General features: G+C 26.4%; 3 protein-coding genes across 7 annotated transcripts in view; 1 reads left to right on the forward strand and 2 right to left on the reverse strand.

The window, feature by feature from the left end:
- LOC114125214 (biorientation of chromosomes in cell division protein 1-like 1) overlaps positions 1-25,061 on the reverse strand; it is a 38,246-nt gene extending 13,185 nt beyond the window's left edge. For all 3 annotated transcript variants that reach the window (XM_050202808.1, XM_050202806.1, XM_050202807.1), the window contains exon 1: positions 24,891-25,061. The gene's annotated coding sequence lies outside the window, so the exon portion shown is untranslated. The remainder of the gene's footprint in view (positions 1-24,890) is intronic.
- On the forward strand, positions 3,652-4,729 carry LOC126550743 (THAP domain-containing protein 2-like). Its single transcript, XM_050202816.1, has 4 exons — positions 3,652-3,865; positions 3,947-4,111; positions 4,165-4,260; positions 4,333-4,729. The coding sequence occupies exons 1-4, from the start codon at positions 3,801-3,803 to the stop codon at positions 4,700-4,702; spliced, it is 696 nt and encodes a 231-aa protein (XP_050058773.1). The 5' UTR covers positions 3,652-3,800; the 3' UTR covers positions 4,703-4,729.
- LOC114125213 (biorientation of chromosomes in cell division protein 1-like 1) lies at positions 9,612-24,997 on the reverse strand. Of its 3 annotated transcripts, XM_050202796.1 has the most exons (10): positions 24,849-24,997; positions 24,377-24,548; positions 23,888-24,015; positions 22,559-22,710; positions 20,745-20,819; positions 16,825-19,734; positions 16,637-16,749; positions 14,393-14,446; positions 10,689-11,380; positions 9,612-10,600 (listed from the first exon to the last, which is right to left on the reverse strand). In XM_050202796.1, exons 2-7 carry the CDS (start codon positions 24,497-24,499, stop codon positions 16,709-16,711), a joined length of 3,429 nt encoding a protein of 1,142 aa, XP_050058753.1. In that variant the 5' UTR covers positions 24,500-24,548; positions 24,849-24,997; the 3' UTR covers positions 9,612-10,600; positions 10,689-11,380; positions 14,393-14,446; positions 16,637-16,708. The 3 variants fall into 3 exon arrangements, with proteins under 3 accessions (XP_050058753.1, XP_050058745.1, XP_050058747.1); XM_050202788.1 differs by having other exon boundaries at positions 9,612-11,380; XM_050202790.1 differs by lacking the exons at positions 9,612-10,600; positions 10,689-11,380; positions 14,393-14,446 and adding an exon at positions 14,616-15,933.
- Positions 25,062-25,342: the final 281 nt, after the last annotated feature.

A 25,342-nucleotide genomic window follows, 5' to 3' on the forward strand; every position in this document is an offset into this window, starting at 1 on the left:
TTTAGCATTTTTACATTTTTAGTAAATTTTAGCGTAACCATGAGTTATTATTAACTGGACAATTGCAGCCCAATGTATTCATGTCTGATATGGCCGAAAGTTGTTTCAATGCATGGATTGTTGAAACGAAACATCCAAAACATAGGTTATACTGCACTTGGCATGTTGATCGTGCCTGGAGAAAAAATTTAGTTAAAATAAAATCTAAAGACAAGCAATGTAAAACGTACAAATTATTAAGGACTTTATTACACGAACAAGATACTACAGCCTTTTAAAGAATTTTTGAAGAAGCTATAAACCAATTGTCGGCTGATGATGACACTATTGATTTTGCTAATTATTTTGTTAATAATTATGGTGCTTGTGTTGAATCTTGGGCTTACCGTCATCGTCTTCATGCAAGAATAAATACTAATATGCATATTGAGAGAATGCACCGGACTCTGAAACATATTTATTTAGAAGGTAAAAAAGTTAAACGACTTGATAAGTCATTATATGAATTATTGAAGTTTCTTAGAGACAAATCTATAGACAGACTTATTGTACTACATAAAGAAAAACTTACTTCTAAAATTAAAAAATTAAGAAAAAGGCACAAGAATAGTCTAGAAATGTGAACTAATAATGTTCTTAAAGATGGAAAAGGTTGTTGGAATGTGATGGCAAATGGTCATGATGATATGTACACTGTCAATAAATTGAAAGACTCCTGAGATTGCTAAATTGTTTGTGATGAATGCAAAACTTGGATTCATTGTTTTTTGTGTACATGTATAGACAGTGCAATAAAATGGAATTTTTTTTTTTTGCAAGCATATCCATTTGGTTTGCCTATCAGAAAAAGTACAAAATATAAATACGAATACTTATACAAAAAACTTAATGGAAGAAAATAATAAAAAAAATAAGACTGTAAGTATTGTATGTCAACTGAATAATACAGAAGTAATACAAGAAGTAGACAATTTAGTACATGAAAAACAAAAACTTAAAAATATATTTGATACAATGTTAAATACTGTTTCAAGTTTAGATGAACTTGATGTATTGAAAAAATGTTTGTCGTCTGCACAACCTACATTATTAGCATTGAGAAATAACATTCATAAAAAGCCTTTAAAAAAAATATCATCAAATATTTCACCAAAAAAATAAAAAAATTATACATCATCGTCGTTTTTTTTTCTACTAAAAAGACTAAAACCACACAAAAGCTTCAAATATTTTAGTACCGAGCAATATTGAAAAAAATAATATAAGTGTATCCTTATTGTTAATGAACAAGCTGACAATTAATTTTAACCTTAATTACTATACTAACATATTTGATTATTGACAATTTTTTATACATATTAATATATTATAATTATACCATTTTAACTTACTACCTTTGGAAGGAAGTAATGCGAAAGCGGTCCCCTCCCGGTCGTCGATTCAACCCGAAAAAAAAAACTTACTATCTATATTATACTAACATATTTGATTATTGATAATTTATTATACATATTATTACTATTTATTAATGACTTGGAGTTCAAGTCTACAAATAAGCAATGTGAAACTTACTATAAACCAATATTGTCGACTAATGATGACACAATTGATTTTGTTAATTATTAATGATTACCAACTAGTAATTGGTAGGTACTTGTGTCGGTTCCAAATATCCAATTTTATTTTTAAATACTGTATCAAATTTATCAACATACATTATCAGCAGTTCAGTTTGTAGAGATAAGAGATAATATTGATAAGAGCATAAGGCCGCCATCTTGCAGCCATTCGGCGTTTTCTGTCTCTAGACGCTTGTGTATTGTAGTCCCTAGACTTTTCTATTTCTATGCGAGCAAACGTAACGAATTCAAATTTAAAAGTCATCCGTCTTACTCTTAATCAGTTTAACTGTAATTATGTGTTACACTGTTATTGTTATTTAAATTATAATATTACTATACTAGTTATACTAATGTTGTTATTTAAAACTGTTATACCTAACTGTTATGTTATATGTTGTAATCATTAGTTTTAAAGTTACAGCCACGATAATTTCCAATTATTTGATTCTTTGAACGGCAGTTATCATAAAATGATAGAAGGAAAAATTTATCGCACAGCAATCAAATGAAATTCGATACACCATGAACTTAGGTCAACAAGTTTTAAAGTTATAAAGTCAATGCATTTTGTTGGTGTAAATGAAAAAAATGTACATGTTCCTTCGTTAAAAAATTGGATTACAACAATTAAAGGTTGGTATATTATACATAGCTGCAAATTGAACTTTTCTTTCATTAATTGTATAATCATTTTAAAATGTAGTTATAATGATTTTATAGGTTTTCAAACATTGACAAAGTTACTGGAAACAAAAGAAATCTCGTCACTTCTTCCTAGACAATTAAATCAAGACCCTTTGGAAAAACTTTTTTGATGCTGTACGAAGTTTAGGATGTAGCAATCCAACTTGTGGCTCATTCTATGATTTAAATGAACGAAAAAAAGTCACAGAAGACAGACAAGTTGTAGGGAATTGTAGTAGGTAATTAATTCACATATTTCATCCGTCCAAATTTTTTTTTTATTGCTTCTATTTTCCAGTTGTTCTGAACGTCTGTACTCTTCATAGGCCAAAGTTAAATGTTTTAGCCGTGGAAGAATCAATGTTTACGTAAGTTTGTTTTTCTGTTTTTCTGAATCTTAAATTTCCTTTAGACTTAAAACATTTGTTTAAAGGTGTTGACATTTATTTTCAAGCACGCAATGCATAGAAATGCAAACCCGAATAATCCAAACTTCGTTGACTTTTGCTGCACACCAGACTCAGGTCATAGAATAATTGTATATTTATATTTACCCATGTGGCCATGTAGATAATATCATACATTTTTAATCGACCTAGTTCCTAGGTTAGGTTACGTTAGTACATAATACACTATAGAGTGACCATACAACTATCAGGAGAGGTCAAATGATCATTCACGGACAATTTCAAAGTCGATTATGTTAGAATTTATTTTTAGGGTCATTCGCCCTTTATGTTTCTTAATAATTATAGTTAACCAAAAATAAAAAAAATTTCTATGAAAGTCGATCCTTAAAGGTGAAGTATATTTAAAGGTTAGACCAAAAAAAGTTTGGCCATCCCTGATATACAGGGGCGCTCATGAATTGCCTCCCGTGAATTTTTTTTAAAAAAGGTTACTTGAATTGCTTCCCGAAAAAAAAGTAATAACCCCACAGAATAGAATAATCAGAATGGATTCTGATAGCAAATTGCATTGTAATATAGGGCCAAAAAAAAAAATTAGCCGCCATTTTAATTGAGGTAGTTCTTATCAATTCAACCTTCCAAACCACACATCCACGTTACAAATTTCTTCAATAGAAGTCAGAAATTTTGTTTGATTTTTGATTTAACGATTTGCCATCATTTTAATTAGATTCAGTAGTTTTTACTTTTTCGTTTACATTTTACATTATTTTAATTTAATTCTAATCACTACCAAAAATTGATAAAAACAACCTCAAATAAAATGGTGACTGCATAGATAATATATAGAGGATAGGCCATTCAACAAATATTCGCGTGTCTAGAGAGCACCCAAGAAACCAGAGTGGTAATAGGATGATCCAATGTGGTTCAACAGTTATCACTTATCACTTTTCGTTTATCAATCATTCAAATTTCGTGCCTTTTTAAATTGTCATTTTAAATATTCAAATTTTTGTGCTTTTTTTAATTGTCAATTATTTGAATATTCAAATTATTTAACTTTTATTAACAATTTATTATAATGGTGCACATATGCGTGGTGTACAAATCAAAATCCAATACAAATGTAAAATTATCTTTCCATTTGTAAGTATTAGAATAAAATATAAAATATTATTTGTCATAACTTATTTTTCTATGATCAATTTAATTATTATAATATCATAGATTTCCTAAAGATGATAGGCGAGGTGCCTGGATGCAGGCTTTTGGGCTTACTGAGGTCAGTAATTGGCATCGTGTATGTCCTAAGCATTTTGATGAGGAACATTTTATCAGTAGTGGAGGCCGGATGATCCTTTTAAGCGATGCTGTTCCCCTTGCTTCTAAAAAGTAAGTTTTTTTTTTTTTTTTTTTAAATTTATTTAATATATTTTAAATTTCAGTGCTACTTCTACAACCAGTTTAAATTCACCATTGTCCCAAACATTAGAACATAACAATGATACATTTATGGAAGATTCACCAGTGAATGCCAAGAGGTAAATTTATATTCATAATTATTACCTATTTATTATATGAATAACCAAAATAAAACAATTTTTTGTTTTCAGAAAATTATTTGATTCTATTTCACCTCTTGCCAAAAAAAATTCAAAATCCAGTAATTCTACTCGTTTTGGGGACCTTAGCATTAATGATTTTAGTAGTCCTAATAGAGCACGTCGCCATTTTCCTCTTGTCCAATCAACCATTTCAGGTCTTCGCTCAAAAACTAAAAATTTGATGGAAAAAAATCGTCGTTTACAAACTAAGGTCCAATCCTTGAAATCAATAATTTCTGATTTGCAGTCAAATTGTTATATTTCAGATGCTGCAGCAGACAATTTGAAGGTGAATTTGGATATGTTGATTGTTAATGTTGTTATTTGTGTTTTGTATATGTTTAAGTGTTTTTTTTTCAATAACCAGATCTGCCATTAATATAAAATAAAATCTTTTATGTACAAATTGTTTTACTGTTTTGTTCAATTTATCTTGGTGGTTAGTTGAGTGTGTGTAATGTGTGTATCATAGTATTGTCTTGGAATACACAAAAATATGATTATTTTTTAATAAATAAATTGTTTTATTTAATCTTTGGTTTTGGATATTTTAAAAACACGGGAAAACAGTTTAAAGAATAAAAAAGTATACAACAATGAAATTAAACAAATATATTCTGTTTAACAAAAAATTTATATTTACATACATAAACTATTGCTACTATATTTAATTCATTTTGGTGGTTGTCTGAGAGCGATAACTGCAAATACACAATATATGTTTTTTGTTTTTTACTTAGGCCTTGGATTTAAATGTAATCTAAACTACTGTTACAGTCATATTTAATTGATTATGGTGGTTGGTGGAGTGTTAACTGCAAATAAATATAATATTATTATTTTTTTTTCCTAGGTTTTGGATTCAGATGTTTTAAACAGTTTAATAGCCAACAATTTAGAGAATAAGAAATTATATAGTAATGAAATTAGGAGGTTTGCATTAACACTTCATTACTATTCACCCAAGGCATATGATTTTGTGCGCAATTCCTTTTCAAATCTTCTACCACATACCAGAACACTGCGTCGTTGGTATACAGTAGTTGATGGAAAGCCGGGTTTTACACAAGAATCATTAGATGCTATTCGTATTAAATCAAAACAAGGACCCGTGTACTGTAATTTAACTGTTGATGAAATATGCATAAAAAACATGTAGAAATTGACACTTGTCAAAATGTTTATGGCTATGTGAATATGGGCACAGACTATGAACTGGACAATGACGATGTTTGAAATGCTTTAGTGTTTCTTGTTGTTGGAATGAATGGCTACTGGAAATTACCTATTGGATATTTTCTTATTGATTCCCTGAGTGGTAAAGAGCGAAGTAATTTGTTGAAAACAGCTATAGACTTAATTGGTGAAACTGGAGCAAACTTAAACTCAGTAACATATGATGGAGCAAATGTGAACACTTCTATGTGCACTTCTCTCGGAGCAAAATTTGATTTGGAAAACAATAGTCCATATTTTTTAAATTCAAATAATGAAAAAGTTTTTTGTTTTTATGATCCGTCACACATGATCAAACTTATAAGGAATACTTTTGGAGACAAAAAAGTGATCATCAATGGTAATGGTCAAAAAATAAAATGGGATTTCGTTAAACAACTTTTTAACAAAGAAAATTCAGAAGGATTAAGGGTAGCAACAAAACTAACTAATCGACACATTAATTATTTTAATGAAAAAATGAATGTCCGTCTAGCGGCACAAGTTTTAAGTGATAGTGTATGTGATGCGTTATTATATTTAAACGGCACAGATCCTAATTTTCAAGGATGTTTAGCTACTGCAGAGTTTTGTAAAATTTTTAACAATGCTTTTGACATTTTAAATTCAAGAAAATATTTATCAAATAAACCCTATAATAGTTCCATAAGTCAGTATGTTCAAGCACTTACTTTTGAAGATGGTACAAAAGTAATTTGTTCTCAACGCAAAACAGGTTTTATCGGAATGATTTTTGGCATACAAAATGCTTTGGATTATTATACAATTTTAAATGAAAAGGGTGATATGTCTTGTTTACTAACTTACAAGCTAAGTCAAGACCATCTTGAAACTTTTTTTAGTGCCATTCGGGGCAGATGTGGTTATAGTGACAATCCAACTTGTCATCAGTTCCAAACAGCATACAAAAGACTATTAGTTCACAACCAAATACGTAGTTCTATGTACGGTAATTGTCAAGCTCTGGACAATACTTTGAAAAACCCTTCAGTTGTGGAAATCATAAATGAAGATAATCAATTAAATGAAAACATTACAAACTTAGATAATGCAAAGTTAACCAATTTAAATACAATGACTCTATATGTTAAAGATGTTAGTTCATATATTGCAGGGTTTGTGCTCCGAAGTCTTCAAAAAAAAAATTGAATTGTGAGTCTTGTATAATGGAGTTACAGAGCAACTACCATTGCAATACTTTAGCAATTATCAAAGATAGAGGTCATCTAAAAAAACCAAACACAGATTTAGTCACAATATGTAAGGTTATAGAAGATATATTCAGACAAAATCACATCTCATATTCTCATGTATATTAAAAACAAGACAAAAATTTCAATTAATGATGAATCAAGTCAAACACATTCTAACTGAATATAATTTATTTCAAAATTTAAGTTGTAGTCAAATAAGCAAACATAACATTATACTAATTGATAATATCATACAGAAATACATTCAAATAAGGTTATTTCATGAAACCAGAAAAATGAATGACAAACTTCCAATAAAGAAAAAGTTGAAAAAAATAGTACATTTCAGGCACGAATGAATTACAAATGAGTAATAATAAATAAACTACAATGACCGGTAATAATAAAATATAATGACAAAAATGGACCCCAAAAGCCTTAAGTATTTATTAACGATATAAGGTTTTTTATAATTTATATTTGACTCTACTTTAAACTAGTTACCATAAGTTACCTAATATACCTACCATATAACCTAAATTCAATAATATAATGTATATAAAATGTTAATGTAAATATGCATGTAAATTGTCATTTTGAATTTTACTATTTAATATACGCAAATATTGTACCTATTACTTACCATGATTTAAACAAAAATGTGTATTCATAATTTTTTGACGATCGGTACGTGTCGTAACATACTGTATTATATTTTATGGTAGTAATAAATTAATGACAATACCTTTTTCGATCATACCATGTATTATTAATTGTACTGTACCTGCCACAAAATTGAATAAAATTGAATAATGTACTCACTAGTCAGTAGTCACTACTCAGTAAAATGTTTAATAAATCAAATTTTGAAATTTCGTCATTTCGTAGTTTCGTAGTCAAATACATTGACAAGATAATAGGATAACGTAACCATTGATAAACCTGGTTACCATAACCAATGTTAGTCTGGGGCTCTTCTGACACGCGAACCCATGGGTTGTAGGTATTGGAATAGCATATCCTCTATATATTATCTATGGGTGACTGATTTTCTGTTATCGGCTTGCCGCTAAAAAGTGTCAACCCCCTGGTGACCCTCTTATACTGGAATCACCTCCGATAGCTATAACTAATCGATTTTGGTATGTATTAATATTATTATTATTATTATGATTATTATTATTATTATTAATATTATTATTATTATTATTATTATTATTATTATTATTATTATTATTATTACTATTATTATTAATCTTATCGTATTTGTCATAGTCAGTTAGTTATTGTAGTGCACGCGCCGATGAAAGTGCTCGGCGTCGTCACAATTTTATTGTTTTGCAGTTCCTATATATATATTGTAAATGTTAGTTTTATTGATTTTTCTGAGTTGTCGATGAATAATTACTAATAATAAAATTGCGAAATTAACAGTGTAAGTGTTTTGTGCTTTTCTGACAAATTGCCTAACGTCGTGCGACTCGCCGGCACGTCGCTACAGGTATAACCTTACTCTTACATATTATAGACTAATAGACATAATATTAAATAAACTGAGAAAATAAATGATAATACATAATTATAATATTTTATTAAATACACTGACAGCTGTCATAATAATTAATAATAATAAAAATAATAAATATAGTTTTTATATTTATAATATAACCCTTGGAGCAAGACCGCCTCTTCTTTAGATTTGTTGTTTTGAGAAAAATCATTTTTAAGTTTCTTATTTTAATTGAGAACGTAATTTTTAAGTTATTTCAATGATTAAAACCTTATATTTAACATTGTTATCTGTACTTTGTTGAACTAGTGTAGATTATGATATTAATATCTTATTGCTATTAATATAATTTAATTTTATGGCGGTTTTAAATTATATTTCATCATACAATACTGCCACATTTTGATATAGTGGCATAGTGCAGTATATATTACGTTTCTAAATTAATATTAGCTATAAACACTAATGTGGCAGTCTTATTTTGTAGCATTGATTCATAATAATGCCACATTTTGATTTTAGTCAGTCTTTCATTAGGTGAGGTTGCATATTATAATGTTGAGTTCCAACTTTATGCATAGAAATGATACCTAGTTACACTAAATTGTTTGCCTTATTACTTTTAAAATTAATAAATAAATAAAATCAATTAAATACTCACAAAATACAACCAACAAAATATAACTTTATAATGTTATGTTTATTATTATAATTATTATAACCTAACCTGTGCCGCAATTCGGCTGTCCAAAAACATAATACGGTAACTACGTTTGACAAAATTTTACAGAAGAGTAATATAAGTAAATATCAAAAGATCGCTATCTATCTCATAAAATTTAAACCTGAAACCTCACTTATCAATGAATTAGGACCATATTCTATATTTTTTGCATAGGTAATATATTATCTATGATTTTTTGATATCAATAATTTGTCATTTTCTGTTTGTCAAGGAGTTAAGACAGTTACTTTGTTTTGATTTTGATAATGGTAAAGGACAAATTAGTATGATAAAATTAAAAACATAGCAATGGCTTATATTGTGTTTTAATTTTGGTTGTCAAGACATAAATAAATAAAAAATCTCTAATATTAAATTATAAGTGATAGTTTAATTGTTTAATATGAGTAAATATTATTAAAGTAAATAGCTATAGCAAATATTATGGGTATATACTACCAAAAAGTCCGAGGTAAAAAAGTTTTTAGGAAAAAAGTCCGAAACTTAAAAATTGCGGTACATAATATAATTAGGTTAACTCATCCACAAAATGAGATTGGAAGTAGTGGTAGATAGGGCGAAATTAGCTATCGACAGCATGGGTAATTCGGTAAAAAAAACAAAATTTAACATGTACCTCTTGTTTTATTAGTTTCATGGAAGTTAAAAACTAATTAATTAATAACACATTATGATACTAATTATTATATTATAATATAATTATGAAACAAATTCACACGATAATGCTAGTGAGTAGTGACCATGGTTGAAATATACAAGGTTATTGCATTTCGACAAAAATTGTTATTATCAGATACAAAATGGCTGCGTAAAGGGATATCACAAATCAAGATATATATTCTTTATAGCACGGACTAAGATATACAGGACTGGACACGAGATGAATATTGTGGTTACGAAATGTAGTACAACAGGCGGTGTTCGGGGGGATATTTTCCTTTTAGCTATACTAGCGCCGTCTTAGTGGATACTTTTGAAACTAGATCACATTATTATTTATTATTTATTATTAGTTTCAAAAGTATCCACTAAGACGGCGCTAGTATAGCTAAAAAGAAAATATCCCCCCGAACACCGCCTGTTGTACTACATTTCGTAGTCAACCCCCCACACCCTCCAACCTTGTCGTGTCCAGTCCTGTATATCTTAGTCCGTGCTTTATAGATCTTGATCACAAATTACAATTATATCAATTTTTCTTATCATAGAAATTGGAAAATACCGCGCATATATACTCGATTATGATTGGCTCCCTTTACGCTGCCATTTTTGTTATTATCATCAAATATTTGGTAGAGAAGGGGTATATATGCAATAACCTTGTATATTTCAACCATGGTAGTGACTAGTAATATTGATGAAAAAAAACAAAATTGGGATGTGACCATTAAGCTACACTTTGAAAATTATTATCAAATTACTTATTTAAGAAAATTGTAACTTAGATTTTTTTCACGTATGCGCTTTTGGTATTAATCGTGATAACCAGCTCCGAAAAAGAGCTCCAGTTACTCCAGCGATCCTTTCGTAGAAATTTATCATGGCTGTAATGAAATTTTGTTACTAACACCAGGGAAAGTGATTCCATTGATCCTATATAAATTATAGAGATTTATTTTACAATTATTAAATTGTTATTATAATTAAATTATTAATTTAAAATCTCAAGTAAAAGGGTTACCCTTTTTATAAAAATCTGTACTTGATAAATATATTTTACAATCATATCTATATGGTGCCGTTGAACACCAGAACACATCATATTTTTAAAGTAAAGCAACTTTATTACACCCATTATGGTACATAAAAGCTGTTTTTATAGTGAATTAAAGTTCAGCTACAGCATTGCAAGAGGGTTAATATGAAATTACTGAATTATAAAGAAACAAAAGTAAGTATTTAATTATAACAATCTTGATAATTTAATTATTAAAATAAACTATTTAATACATAATTTAAAACGATTACCTATTTTTTTTCACATAATTACATAAAAAACATAACAATTATAATACAAACAAAAATTGTATATGGAATACTTAAAAAGTATTTTATTTCATAGAATAAAACTTTGAAATCACATTGATTGTATTTTAAATAATAACGATTGTTAAATTGTTATTTTTTTTTAATTCCTGTATTAGGATCCAATGTAGTGACCGAGTTGTAACTATATAAGACAACAAACAACTATCCCATCTGTCGGAATTTCAGTTAGTTGCACAGAAAACGAAAAATTTACTAGATTATATTTTACAAGCTAAGGTTAAAACGATAAGGTAAAAAATAACTGATACAAGTACGGCAGTAATGTTTATCAGGCAGTATAATGGATCTGCTATACTTGAATCTGAATGAAAATCCAATTAAATCCTGGAAAAATCATAATTTAGAATTAGTTCATTTAACAGAAATTACATTAAAATATGCATGTAATCCTATTACTTCTGTATCACTAGAGGATTTTTTCAAAAACTGTTGTCAATAAAGAAACTGACAGTCTCCAAAAAATATCGATATTTTAATATTTTTAAATAAAAATTTAAAAACGTGTAATTTATCTAGTTTTATTATTATTATACTTATTACCTATTATGTTTTAAATAAGTTAGATTTAAGTTTGAATTCTTACATATTTTATTTTTTACAGCAGGAAAAGACTTATGAAGTCTTATGAATCGGTTATATTTTAATTTATTATAATATTTATTAATTTATAATACCTAGTATTATAAAATGTTTTATTATTATTTTAGATTCTAAGCAGAGCAATAAATGTATTGATTTTACAATGGTGTGTGTTTTTTTCTTTCTGTCAACACCATTCGACTCATTTGAGGACAGGTTAGGTTAAGTTGCTTCGTTTTGAATTTTGAGGTGGTTTTTTGAATAGCGAATCGGAATTTTTAAATATTGTTTTTGTTCATTGTTAATAATTGTTATCACTGTGGCGAGAAAGTTTTAGAAGTTATAAGAGTTGCATATTGTTATTTTTGCTCTCAATTTATAGCCGACCAAGCTAGAAATTCGTTCTATACAATGAGGAGTTTAAATACAAAAATAAATTTGTCAATTTTAGAAAAAAATGCAGATTACTCAATTGTCATATGCTTTTTATGAATAATTCTCAATTTTTATAATATTTCCGTTTGTTTGATATTTTCTAAAAAAAAAACGTTTTCTTCTAATAGACTCGTGGTGGACACACTGTCGGGAACTAGGGGGGAGCCTAAGTCGAACAGTTTGACTATCAGTGCAATGTCGGAATATTTCAATTACCTATTGCAGGAGTGGCCAAACAGTGTCTCGAGAGCCGTATGCGGCTCGCATCGTAAACAAAAATTTTTTTTAATATGAATTTATGTATTTAATAATAAGACTTTTTTTTTTTAAATTTTCGCTTTTTCATATTTATTAATACATTTGGTGGCTCGCAAGTCTCTTCTCGCTGGCCACCCTTGACCTATTGCATCACTGGTTTCCATACGGTTCGTCCGACAATGTCTTGGGGGGGGGGGGTCTTCGTTTACCTGCATTGCGTAAGTCTGCCCTGGTCATGAGTGGGTCTAGCACTCTAGTCTTATACTACAATGTCGGTCTGGTGTTCTGTCACAGATTTGATCAAGTTGGTTAATTTTATTTACATATTTAACATTTTTTTACGTATATTTTATAATCTTTTGTGCTTATTTTGCCCTTTTTAGCTCCTACAACTTCCGGCCCCAGTTATGCCATACGTCAATAAGTATCATAAAATATTTTAAATACATTAACAAATTATTAAATATTCCATTAAAAAATTTGAAACTATTCGAAATTCGAATATATATGCTGGACCATCGAATTATCCTATCGCCTTTCGCTATTAAATATAGGAAGTATTCACTACGTACACGGACAAATTAAATTTCGTTTGAAAACTAAAATGACGTTACGATTGGCCAGTTATTACAGTTACAAAATGAAAAACAAAATATAGCACGCTCTCAACGCAACAACCTGTCTAATGTTTTATTCGCCATATTAAAAAACAATGTTAACGAGCAAAATAAAATCAATTATGGGTAATGAACGCCGGTATTGTATTTTTGAATTAAGTTTCATCGTTAATTCTTGATAATTTCAAATATTGTCCAGGTAGGTATAGGGTATCTACAGCTCTCGAACATAAACGTGAATTAAAATTCATGTGATTACCTACGTGCTTTTGTTCAAATGAATTAAAATTTTAACATACTTGAATTCATATTTAAAATTAATTGGTAAATCATAGATATTTAATTTTTATGTATTTACATTATATTTATTAAGCGTAGTAAATTATTAAATATTATTAAAAAAAAATATTTGTAATAATTGCTATAAAAAGCACTTAACCTAACTTAACCTATACTTTATTCAAAATAAGACCGTAACCAGGCGGTTGAGTTGTGCGCATGGGCGTGGCTTTGATCCGAAGCATCGAATGATTATTTGACTATAGTGGGTTTCACAACAAATGTCCCTCGATACTAACGCGCCAGGTGGTGATTTTTTGTTATGGTTTCCTAAACTAGTATCTAATTACGGCGGGAAATTTAAAATTAAATACGTGTTTTTTTATTTTTTATTTAATTCGATATTTATTTAACAAAATAACCTAAATGCTTATTTCCATTTATAACCTAACCACTGCTCATCATATTTTAAAAAATACGGGCTCTTTATATTCCAGCCCAAATTGAGAACCCCTGATCTCAGTAATAATCTCTATTTGGCGCGCTAGTATCGAGGGACATTTGTTGTGAAACGCACTATAAGTGGGGGAAGTGTCTATCTATATTATATATAGTTTTCTATGTATCTGATAGCTGCCCGATGAAAAATGGTCGCCGCCCGGTCACGGTCTTACTTTGAAGTTTGAATAGACTATAGGTATCTACTGTAATAAAACTTGTTTAATAAGCAGTATTTTTGTAAAAAAAAAACTGATAAAGTAAAGCAAATGCTTCGGATTCAAAATAAATATCTAACTGATTACCGATCACCGTTGTGTAGTAACCATTGGAATATATTAAATGCGTTGAAAACTAAATTCCACGAATAATAATAATAAAGTGTAATAAAATTAACAGATCCACGTGACATAAATTCATATAAACTCATAAGAATTTCAAATTCACTTGATTGCATACGCGAATATAACTAAAAATAGCTGTGAAAAAGAGACCTACCCTAACTTAATATAGGTAGGTACTAAATAAATGTACCTAATTTTTGTAATAGAACATTTTAAATTAGATATTAGGTACCAACATTAGGCGGCGGACTTTTAACATTCATAAATTAGTTAATTATTTAATTGTAACAAAAAAAGCAAAATAAAATAAAATAAAATAATATTACCTATAGTTTGTCAGCAAAAAATGTTTTGGTATCGTAGTTACATTCACATTTCACCTGCAAAATACTTAGATATTAGGTATTGAAATTATATGAATATGATAAGATTTACTTTAACTCGTCAAATATTAATATTAGTTCCTTAGTTTAAATTATTATATTAAATGTTTATAAAACTTAAACATTATATATATTAATAATAATAAATATAACAAATAATAATATATTATTATAACCAAGTATATATGAGCAAATACATACATCAAAAATCAAAATCAATATAATTATTGATAATTTTATTTTATATTCAAGCTTAAACCTTATAGAGAAATTTCTTAGTGATTTTTTAACGAGATCTGTTCTTGTATTATCAAACAATTTAAAGAACTCACAATGGTCAAAGGTTAGTGGATAATAAATAGTTAACAAAAATGATATTGTTACTTTATAATTTTGTGAAAAAAGAAAATTAATTCAATAACAATATTTTTAAATAATTAATAATATAATACGAGTAAATTAGCTTAAATAACAAAATATTAAGTTTAAAAAAAAAGTAAACTATATTGTAACAATACAAATTTAACAAAATGTATAAATATTATAGTATTCATAAATACATATTATAATATAATATGTACAAATACCAAACATACATTTTATTTTAAAATAAATAAATAAATTGACATTTTATAAATATTATATTATTATTCTATATTATATTACATGTTACTGTTACATAGATACATAAGTATAAAAATGAATAATAATGAGCTTAAAATATTAAAATAAATTATATAATCAAAAATCATAATGATCAAAATAATAAAATTTTTGTAGAGAATCCAATTGTATTATAAAATAATAGCTATATTAAAAGGCAGTGTACATATTTATTTTAAAGTGCTATTGATATTTACTGAATATTTGCATTTAATAGTGAATTGTTAACTTATAATTATAATTTATGATGAAGGAATTGTTAAATAATTTAAGAAAATTAATTTGTTAATTTACTTATTTATCAAATGTACATAAAAATAAGATTAAAGAAAACAGTATACACAATTAATTTTCCTTTGATGAATAATCACTTTTATTTAATTTAATTTAATTTAATCAGATAGTATGATATTCAACAAAATAATAAATACAATTAAAATTTTTTACAATATAATAAAAATGTAAAAAAAAAATGTTACGTCACTAATTAAGTTAACAAAAAAATTAAAGAAATATTTTATTATATAATTATATACAAAGTTTGATGTATATTAAATTGTACAATGAATAGAAAGTAAATAATTAAACAAAGAGTTAGAAGACATAGATATAAAATTATTTTACATTACATATTATTCATTTTGTTTTTTATAATTATTAAATTTACTATTTAATGTAGGTTTATACATTTTGAATAACAAGGTATTACTTTTGTGGATTGCAATGTAAAAGTAGAGAACAATCACACAATTATATTATAAAAAGGTTCAGAGTTCTGTTTGTTGACCATATCTATTCAACAAGTATACTTCTTTCTGATCCTAAGTAAAAGAAAAAGAGAATTTAATTTAAACATTGAAATAATAGTTTTAAATTTTATCCATAATCTATCAACCATGTACTTCTAGCAGTTTTAGCTCAGTTTTAGTAATATGTGTGTTTATTCTTGTTCTATAGAGCATTTAATGACTGCTGTATGGTAAAAACATTGTGGAGAATTTAAATAGGTATTTTCACACAATCTTTTTAATTGATCAGCCAATTCCCATAATAAGCATTGGTGATACAGTATCACCACAGTTTGTAGAATATAATACTTAGATACAAAACCAAATGCAAAAAGATATTCATCACCTCTTTGAATTACATTTTTAGACTAGAGGCATATAAAATAGATCTAGGAATTATAAACAATTTTAAATAATGGGGAGAATTGAAGCAATTCAGTGAATTTGATGTTTATATCATACATAAATGATATTAAAGTCAAATAATCAGCATTCAGAAAAATAATAAACTTTGACTATAGGAAATATTTATATAGATGGTTTAAAAGGTCTATGAATTTGAATACATAAATATTGTAGAAATACAATTTTTAATCCTCTTTAACTAATTTAAGTTATTTATGTTTTACAAAGATAAAATTAATAATTTTAAATATTATAAAAATGTCAGGTTAGTTACTTATTACAATTCATTATTTTATACAAATGACAGTATCTTTTTAAAGATATTTCATACCTTTCATTAAATATTTTTGAAGAATGATTCGAAGACATGGTTCTTGTTATAAATATTGTTTTTTACTGTTAATTATATGGGTACCTGTGAAGAGTCAGACACATGTTTAGAACCTAAAAAAAATACATAAAAATTGAAAATAGTAAATCTAAACATGGAAAATTCTATTTAACAGTAGATATACTCACTACTACATCCATACTCTATTCTTCCTAGTCTTTCAAGTGTTACTTTAGCAGGTAAAAGTTGATACTTAATTTCTTGTTCAACAACCCAATTGTCATGTTTGTTATTATTATTATTTTCAGTAGTACAATCTTTTTTATCACCATTAATTGATTTACTATAGATGGCTCTTGATATTGCATCACTATCATTGTGACTTTCATACAAATATGCTGTTACAACTTCATTAAATAATTTCTTATTCTGTATTCTAAAGCTACCAAATTCTTTTTTGGCAAGTTCGAGCTGTTGTATAACATATTTATGTCCATTACTCATTTGAGTTTCTTCTTCAGGAAATCCAATGAAGTCAGAGTCTGTACTGGATATACTATCTTTCAACTTAATAAGCTCTGCATAAACAATATCTCGATGTTTACATGGGTGTGTTTCTACATTAGTAAAACCTTTGAATCCATCATTAATTACATCATGTTTATGAATCTTTGATTGTAAGGCTTTGATCACACTTTTTAGTATTTTATAGTTTTTGCATGGGATAGTTTCAGCTTCAGAAAATCCTTTAAAAGAACAATGTGATTTATCATCATCCAATACTTCTACACTATTATTTTCTATTTCCTTATATGATGTTTGTTTGGATAAAGTACTTGCTGAATCATTCATTTTCACTTCTGTATTATTATTACATTTTTGGTCTAATTTTTCAAACATTATATTTTTTGATACATTATCCTCACTAGGAATATCCAGTGATTTTGAAAGTTTCAATTTTTTAGATTCTTTATCTTTATGATGTTTTTTTCTCTTACATTTATTTATGGAATCAATTTGATTTGGTGATAGTTTTATTTTTAGTTTTGGTACTTTTAAAATAGCATTAGAATTACATTCATTAGTTTTATCATTTTCATTTGGATCCAAATTTACTTCAACATTTAATGTTTTTAATTCTTTTTCATCCATTACTATTTCATCTGATTTTTGATGTTCTTTAGTTATTTCAACATTATTTGAAGGGCAACTTTGGATATTTATATTTTTACATGTATATCTTTCGAGATTAACAGAACATTCTTTCTCAAACAAATGGCTTGGTATGGTTGATACAGCTTTTAGAGAATTTTTTGATGATTGTGATTTTTCTGAATTGATTGGTTTTAATTCAGAGTTTTCTTTAATATCATTGTTATTACTAGATGGTAGAATTTTTGTTTGATCAATATTTTCTTTAACTTTTAATTCATTTTCTTTAATATTTAATTCATTCTCTTTAACTTCTAATTCATTTTCTTTCATTTCTAATTCATTTTCTATTTTAGGTGTTTTCAATGTTTCAGTAATCGGAGGAGAATTTTCTATAAAAAGTATATTTTCTGTTATGATTCCACTATGAGAACTTTCATAAGAAATTGTACTCATTGATAATAAAACATTTGCTGCATCTTGTTCGTCATTTGTTATACTAGAACTTCGAAAATCATTCCATTCTGGTTCTTCTTGTTTTTCTAATTTACTTTCTTCAATTCTTTCATTATTGATAGGTAATTTATTTGTTTCTGGTTGAGAAAGTTTAAGCCTTTTAGAGTCATTACGGTTGCTTTTATGGCTTGAGTAATTTTTATTTTTAGACTTCTCAACATTAGCACTGTTAGAATTCTTTGACAAAGATTTGTCTTTAGACTTATCAACTTCAGTACTATGAGAATTCTTTGATGAAGATTTGTCTTTAGATTTATCAACAGTTCTATTAGAATTCTTTGATGAAGATCTGTCTTTAGATTTATCAACAATGGTAGTACTATTGGAATTTTTCAACAAAGATTTATCTTTAGACTTATCAATGTCAGTACTACTAGAACTTTTTGACAAAGATTTGTCTTTAGGCTTATAAATGTCAGAACTACTAGAATTCTTTGATGAAGATTTGTCTTTGGATTTATTAGAATTCTTTGACGAAGAAGATTTGTGTTTAGACTTATCAACGTCAGTAGAAATAGAATTCTTTGATAAAGATTTGTCTTTAGACTTATCAACAACGTCTGTACTAGTATTATCTTTTCTACTACTTTTATGATTACTGGATGATGATTTAGTTTTGTCAGATGAAGAACTTTTATTTTTATGCAGAGTACTTTTTTGTTTTGAAGATCCTCCAGCATTACTTTCATCATCACTTCGATTACCATTCAATAATTTAGGTTCCTTACAAAGACTGGATGATTTTTTTTTCTCTTCAACTGAACGCTTTGTTCTTTTCGTATCTGTTCGGTTACTTTTATGACTCGAACTATTAGAATTAGAATTCTTTGACAAAAATAATTTGTCCTTAGATTTATCAACCATGTCTTTAGTCTTATTAATAATATCCTTTGATTTTTCAACAATATCTTTAGGCTTACTAATATCTTTAGATTTTTCCAAAATATCTTTAGGCTTACTAAGGTCTTTAGATTTGTCAATAACATCTTTAGGTTTATTAATTACTTCTTTAGGTTTGTCAATAACATCTTTAGGTTTATTAATTACTTCTTTAGGTTTGTCAATAAATTCATTGGACTTAGTACCATTATCTTTAGGCTTATTAACAATATCGTTAGCCTTATTATTGATATCTTTAGATTTCTCAACTATATCTTTAGATTTCTCAACAACTTCTTTACAAATATTATCTTTTTTATTACTTTTATGATTACTAGAGGAAGACTTTGATTTGTCAGATGTAGGAGTTTTAGTTTTGTGTTGACTAATTTTTTGTTTTAAACATTCTTCGGTATCATTTTCACCGTCACTTTCATTACCATTCAATGATTTGGGCTCTTTACAAAGACTAGAAGATTTTTCTTTTATGTCTGTTCTTAAATCTTTTGTATCATCTTTTTGTGTTTTATCACAAGTTATGTTATCAGCACCTGGGATAAAATCCAAATAAAGTTATAAATTTTATTATAACTACATAAGTAAAAATGAATTTAATAACAGTAGAACTAATATGTAATATAATATAGGGAATGGATTTTAATTTAAATAAATATTTGTATGTAGTCTTAATATTGAAAAGTTTTTGATATATGTATCCATTTAATTTAATTTAAAATAATCTGATGTTAATTTTTTTTAAATATTTTAGTATAATTTTCATGTTTATTATTTGTTGTATACTAACATTTTTAAAGATATGTATCCAAATTTAACCATGCCTCCCAAGCCTCCTATTATATGGCTATCAGCTGTAATATATTAATCTAATAACTTTATAAAGATTAAAAATGTTGTTTTTAATTTAGATTCCAATGCTGTAATGGCAGTAACAAAAACTATAGAGCTCGTAGAAAGTAAAAATTTGCAAAACAATTAAGTTTTTATTTCCACTAATTTTGGATTTTTAGTTGATACTATATCAAAATTAGAAACTTCTAAAATGCCATTAACGGAGAGCCCAGAAATAATTGATAATGCCATAAAACAATTGTATCATGTTCCTGGAGAAAATGGAGTTTTACCAATTTAAAATTACAAAATATATTGGAAAATAACCAGAATTTAAGGCTATAATGCCGATAAGGGACTTACTAAATAAAACTCAAAAAAACAATTTAGAAATAGAATACACTCCAAAAGAACTAACATGTATAAAATAAGCACCTATCATGTTTAATAGTGTGGAGAGGACATTCAAACGTTATAAAGCGATGTTAAGATTGAATCACCATAATTTTATATTTGAAAATTTAAAGTTATATATCGTTTCTAACTGTTTCCCCCACGAAGACAATTTGTATGATTCAGAATAAAAAATTTTAATATGTATAATTTTGTATTATATGTCATTTGTGAAAAATTATATCTTATTTTCAATTTAAATATTTTTTATTTTATACTAAATTAAAATCCATTCCTTAGTAATATGTAATTGACTTGCCTATTTTGGAATTGAAAACAGGACTATTTTCAATGTTAGATACATTTATCAAATTCTTACTAGATTCTTTTAAACCTAAAAACAATACATTTGATTAATATAGTTGTATTATTTCTTTAATTAATGATACATTGATACTAAAATTGTATTCAAATAATGTTTTATTAAAATAATTCCTTGTTTTTATTGTTATAAATAATACTCTAAAACCAAAACAACATTTAATTTTTAATTTTTTTTTAATGTAAATATTAAAACCAAAAGACCTAAATTAAATTTTTTAAATCTTTATGTTAAAGAAATAAAATAATAAAAATAAAAGATTATAATAATATTACTTTTTAATGGTTATTAACAACTCTTAAATAGATGTTTTACCTGTATATTATATTGTTTCCGTTTTATAAAAATTTGTGTTTAACAAGAACAATTGTGTGTAAATTTATGTGAGCTTTAATATTATAGTAAATTTATCTATTATAAGTTTATAACACTTAAAAGTAAAAACATTGTCTATGTTTAAATGTTGGGCTTCCTGATATTTTTATTTATAATTAAGTTATATGAGCACCAATAACAATTTAAAAATTGAAATGTTGTAAAAACTTTGGGTACAAACACGGCCAAAGTTTTTATTCAGAAGTTTTATAAGTATAATAATAAATTCATTATAATATTAAAAATAATAACATAAAATAAGTAGTACTGCTGAATGCAAATTCCCTATGTTGTATATTTGTAAGACACACAAAATTGGCATCAAATACATGATATGTCAAGTGGAGAAATGGATTCACTTCTTTTTATTAGAAGTAAGTGGTAAGGTGGGCTACAGTTAAGGATAAATATTGTTAAGTTAGCAATTAATATTAACTATATTTTTTACATTTGACATAGACAAGACAAGTGAACCAAATCCAATAATTCCCAATCAAAATTAGATACAGCACAGACCGTAAATAAAAAAAAATAACTGTTAGAACAAATGCATATTTTGTATAAAACAAACTTCAAATAATTTCATAAAAAAAAAGAAAAATTGAAAATTTTTAATGTGTACTTAACCCCTTAAAGCGCATACACTAATTTGTTTATTTAATTTAGTATGGTGTACTTTATAAAAATAACTATGGATTGATAATTAAAATGTCAAATTATTATTATTAAGGTAAGTGGAATAGAGTAGATTTATAGATATTTTTATTTTTTCTCTACTTAAATTTTTAATTTTACAAAACTGGTAGTTTTTATAAATACAATATATATTATGGGTATGACATTCTCAACATAAAAAAGCTAGAATTAAAGTTAAATGTTAATAAAAAACCAAGTTTCTTAACACATTCAGTAATTTTTAAGTTGGTATAAAAAAAGTTAAAATGTATATTATAATTCGTAATATATTATCATCAAATTGTCATTACAGTCATACTACTATTTTTGAATATGAGCAGGTATAACATATTACTCATTAAACGGTATCATTATAGGTACCATAACTTGATCTAGATATATCATAGTTCTTCAATTCTTATTGATTGCCATTATTTTATTGTTATTACATAGGGAAATAATTCAATTTATTAAAAGTGGAAAAATAAGAAATTAGCAAATGACTGAGTCTGAAGGAGATGTGTATACTTTAATCATTCTGTACCATCTATAATGATACCTAACATATTTTGTCATGGCTAATGGTTATGCCTGGAAGAAAATATGCAGGCTAAGAAATATGTCCTTTGACTGACATGTCTACATACTCAGCCATAAATTATATTTAATACATGAATAACAAAACATAATGAAAAACATACCATTAAGTTCAATTGGAGGAGCTTCATTTTTGATTCCCAAGTATTCATCAACAGCAATTGCTATTTTAGGTTCGAACACACATAGTGTACGAGGCGCAAGTACTTGAGTAAGTATTCTATCAGCTCCTTCTTCAATATCTTGAGTCTCACGTCTAAAAGTACATATTTATCGATATTTATTTATAATAGATAAATTGTTTCTTTAACATGAATATAAATTAATGAAGAATAAGTAAATATAATATAATATAATATAATTAAAAATAATTAATAAATTTAAATTAATAACTTGGTAACATTAATTAGTAATGGTGCCCAGACTGATTACCAAAAACTGTATGTGCTCTTGAAGGGGATGGCTATAAATTACTGGTATTAAATGGAAGCTTATTTATAAACAATAACAATTAATTTCTGTTGACAATATAGTGATTTGCTGATTTATTTAATTATAATTAATCGCTTAGATCAGAGGTATTCAAACTGTTGCGGGAGTTGTCGAAGGGAGACCCACCATATAATTGAAAACCAATAAATATTTTTATGAAAAACTTTTATTATTATTATTATTGAGGCACACCGGTTGGGAAACGTTGAATTGTCTACAATAATCATTCGCTAAATATAGCTTTAATTTGTTTCCATAATGTTATAGCGATAGTAATAAATTGAAGTTTTATATTTATAGTACTTTATTATTACAATCAGTTACTATTATTATAGAAATATAGCGGCTAAATTGTTATAATAATAATAATAGCCCATGTTATAAGTTTGTAACCATCGACTGTCATCGTTAAATTATCAGTGTGTATGTCGTGTTTGGCAGTACTAGCCACGAGTAATAAATAATTCGTATAAATTATAAAATATAAATTACATTCATACAAATATTAATTTTTTTGTCATTTTTAATTTGGGAGCCATCAATATTTTGTGAAGACTCAGAGGAGCCTTGGGATGAAAAAGTTTGAATACCTCTGATTTAGACACTACACTATTCTAAAAAAGGTAATATTTAAGTTAACATATGTTTTCAAATACATCTTTTTGTAAGTATAATATTGTTGAGCAAGATAAAACAATTTTTATGGATGGGTGGTAAGGTATATTCTTATTCATTATATGCTCTCAAAATTCCTTACACACCACTGCTAATTGTGTAAAACAAATATTTAACAAATGGAGAACTGATAAGACAATTTAAATGATTTTTTTTACTGTAAGTTTAATTATTACAATTTAATTTAAAAACTATAATTTTTTAAAGAATTAAAAGTATGAATTGTTTCAAGTGAAAAATATTAATTTAAAATTATAAATACATACCCATCAAGTAAATGTTTTCGAAGTCGTTCCCGAACAGTGTTTTTATTTAATTCAGGAGTATAATTTACTTTACTTAAAAATTTGTGGACATTTGATTCTATTCGCTGTTTCCAGTTTTGATAAGTTGGCTAAATGAAAAAAACAAAGAATAGGTAATTATAAAATAAAAATAAGTTAATAAACCATATAAATATAAGTACTAAATTAGAACAGTTGTACATTTAATAAATCATTATACATATTCCACAAACAAAAGCAAATCATATATTTCATTTTATTAAAATACGATATACTCAAGTGGTATTTTGTGATTCTAATATAAATATTTAAGCATATTTTATACTAACTAATTATTATATTACTATTTTATAATTTAAAAACAGTTTTTACAATATTAATTAGTGATATTACTTAATTATAGTAGTAGGTAATAAATTGTAAGTTTAAAAGTAAGCATTAAAACATATTTAAATTATTTATATATTGTACCTTAGCATCTATATCAGTAACACAATGTCTACGGATTTCATCAAATGTGCCATTAGACTTTAATGTTTCAAGAAGCATAAACACAATATCTTCGACACCTAACATATCGTTTTTCTGCTCCATCGTAGAATCACAAGCTTTTGAACGTTATTTTATGGATGTTCAATTAACACTATAATCATCAAACAAATTAATGTAAAACACAAATAGAAAATAAAATACCTATTACTTGTGAATTATTTAAATTGGTTACTACATTGTTAACGTAAATTAGTATGAGATTCATAGATTCTTATATTTTACAGGTGCTCAGCACGTAGCAATAACATAAAACTACGAGTCAAAAACCATTTTAACGTCATTATGTAAACATAGTAACTTGAGAAAAATATTAACATAATATTCAGTCAACAAAAATGAATTACTCCAATAAAATAATAAATTTCATAATACAGCAACACGAAATACGTACCCTATGTTGATGCACATTCTACGACACCAGTCCACTAGGCACTAATTTGAAACATTTCTTAGAAGAAAATGGTTGTATTACTTGTATTCATGAAAATAAATAATAATAAATATTAAAATGTAAAATAGTATGAGTGTAGTACACACTAGTACACTACACAACACAATCTAAAATGTATAATTATTACTTCTATAACATTTGATGATATTGAACAAATCTTGGTAAGATGATAAATTTTATCATGGAAAGATAACTATTGTCGTCGAGATAAAGAATATTGCACGAAACAAAAAGAACTTTTTAACCGCCAATAATAGAATATTAAAAATAATATTATGTATGTCGATAAATATATTTTAATATTTTATATAATATTATATAATATATAATATTATTTAATTTATTGAACATAATATTATTATTTTCCGTGAATTGTGATAGAGTGGTGAAGAGTTGAGTACAAAACTAAACACAAAATAATTATGGAGATGATA

Source organism: Aphis gossypii, chromosome 1 (assembly GCF_020184175.1).
Source record: "Aphis gossypii isolate Hap1 chromosome 1, ASM2018417v2, whole genome shotgun sequence".
NCBI classification, from domain to species: Eukaryota; Metazoa; Arthropoda; class Insecta; order Hemiptera; family Aphididae; genus Aphis; species Aphis gossypii.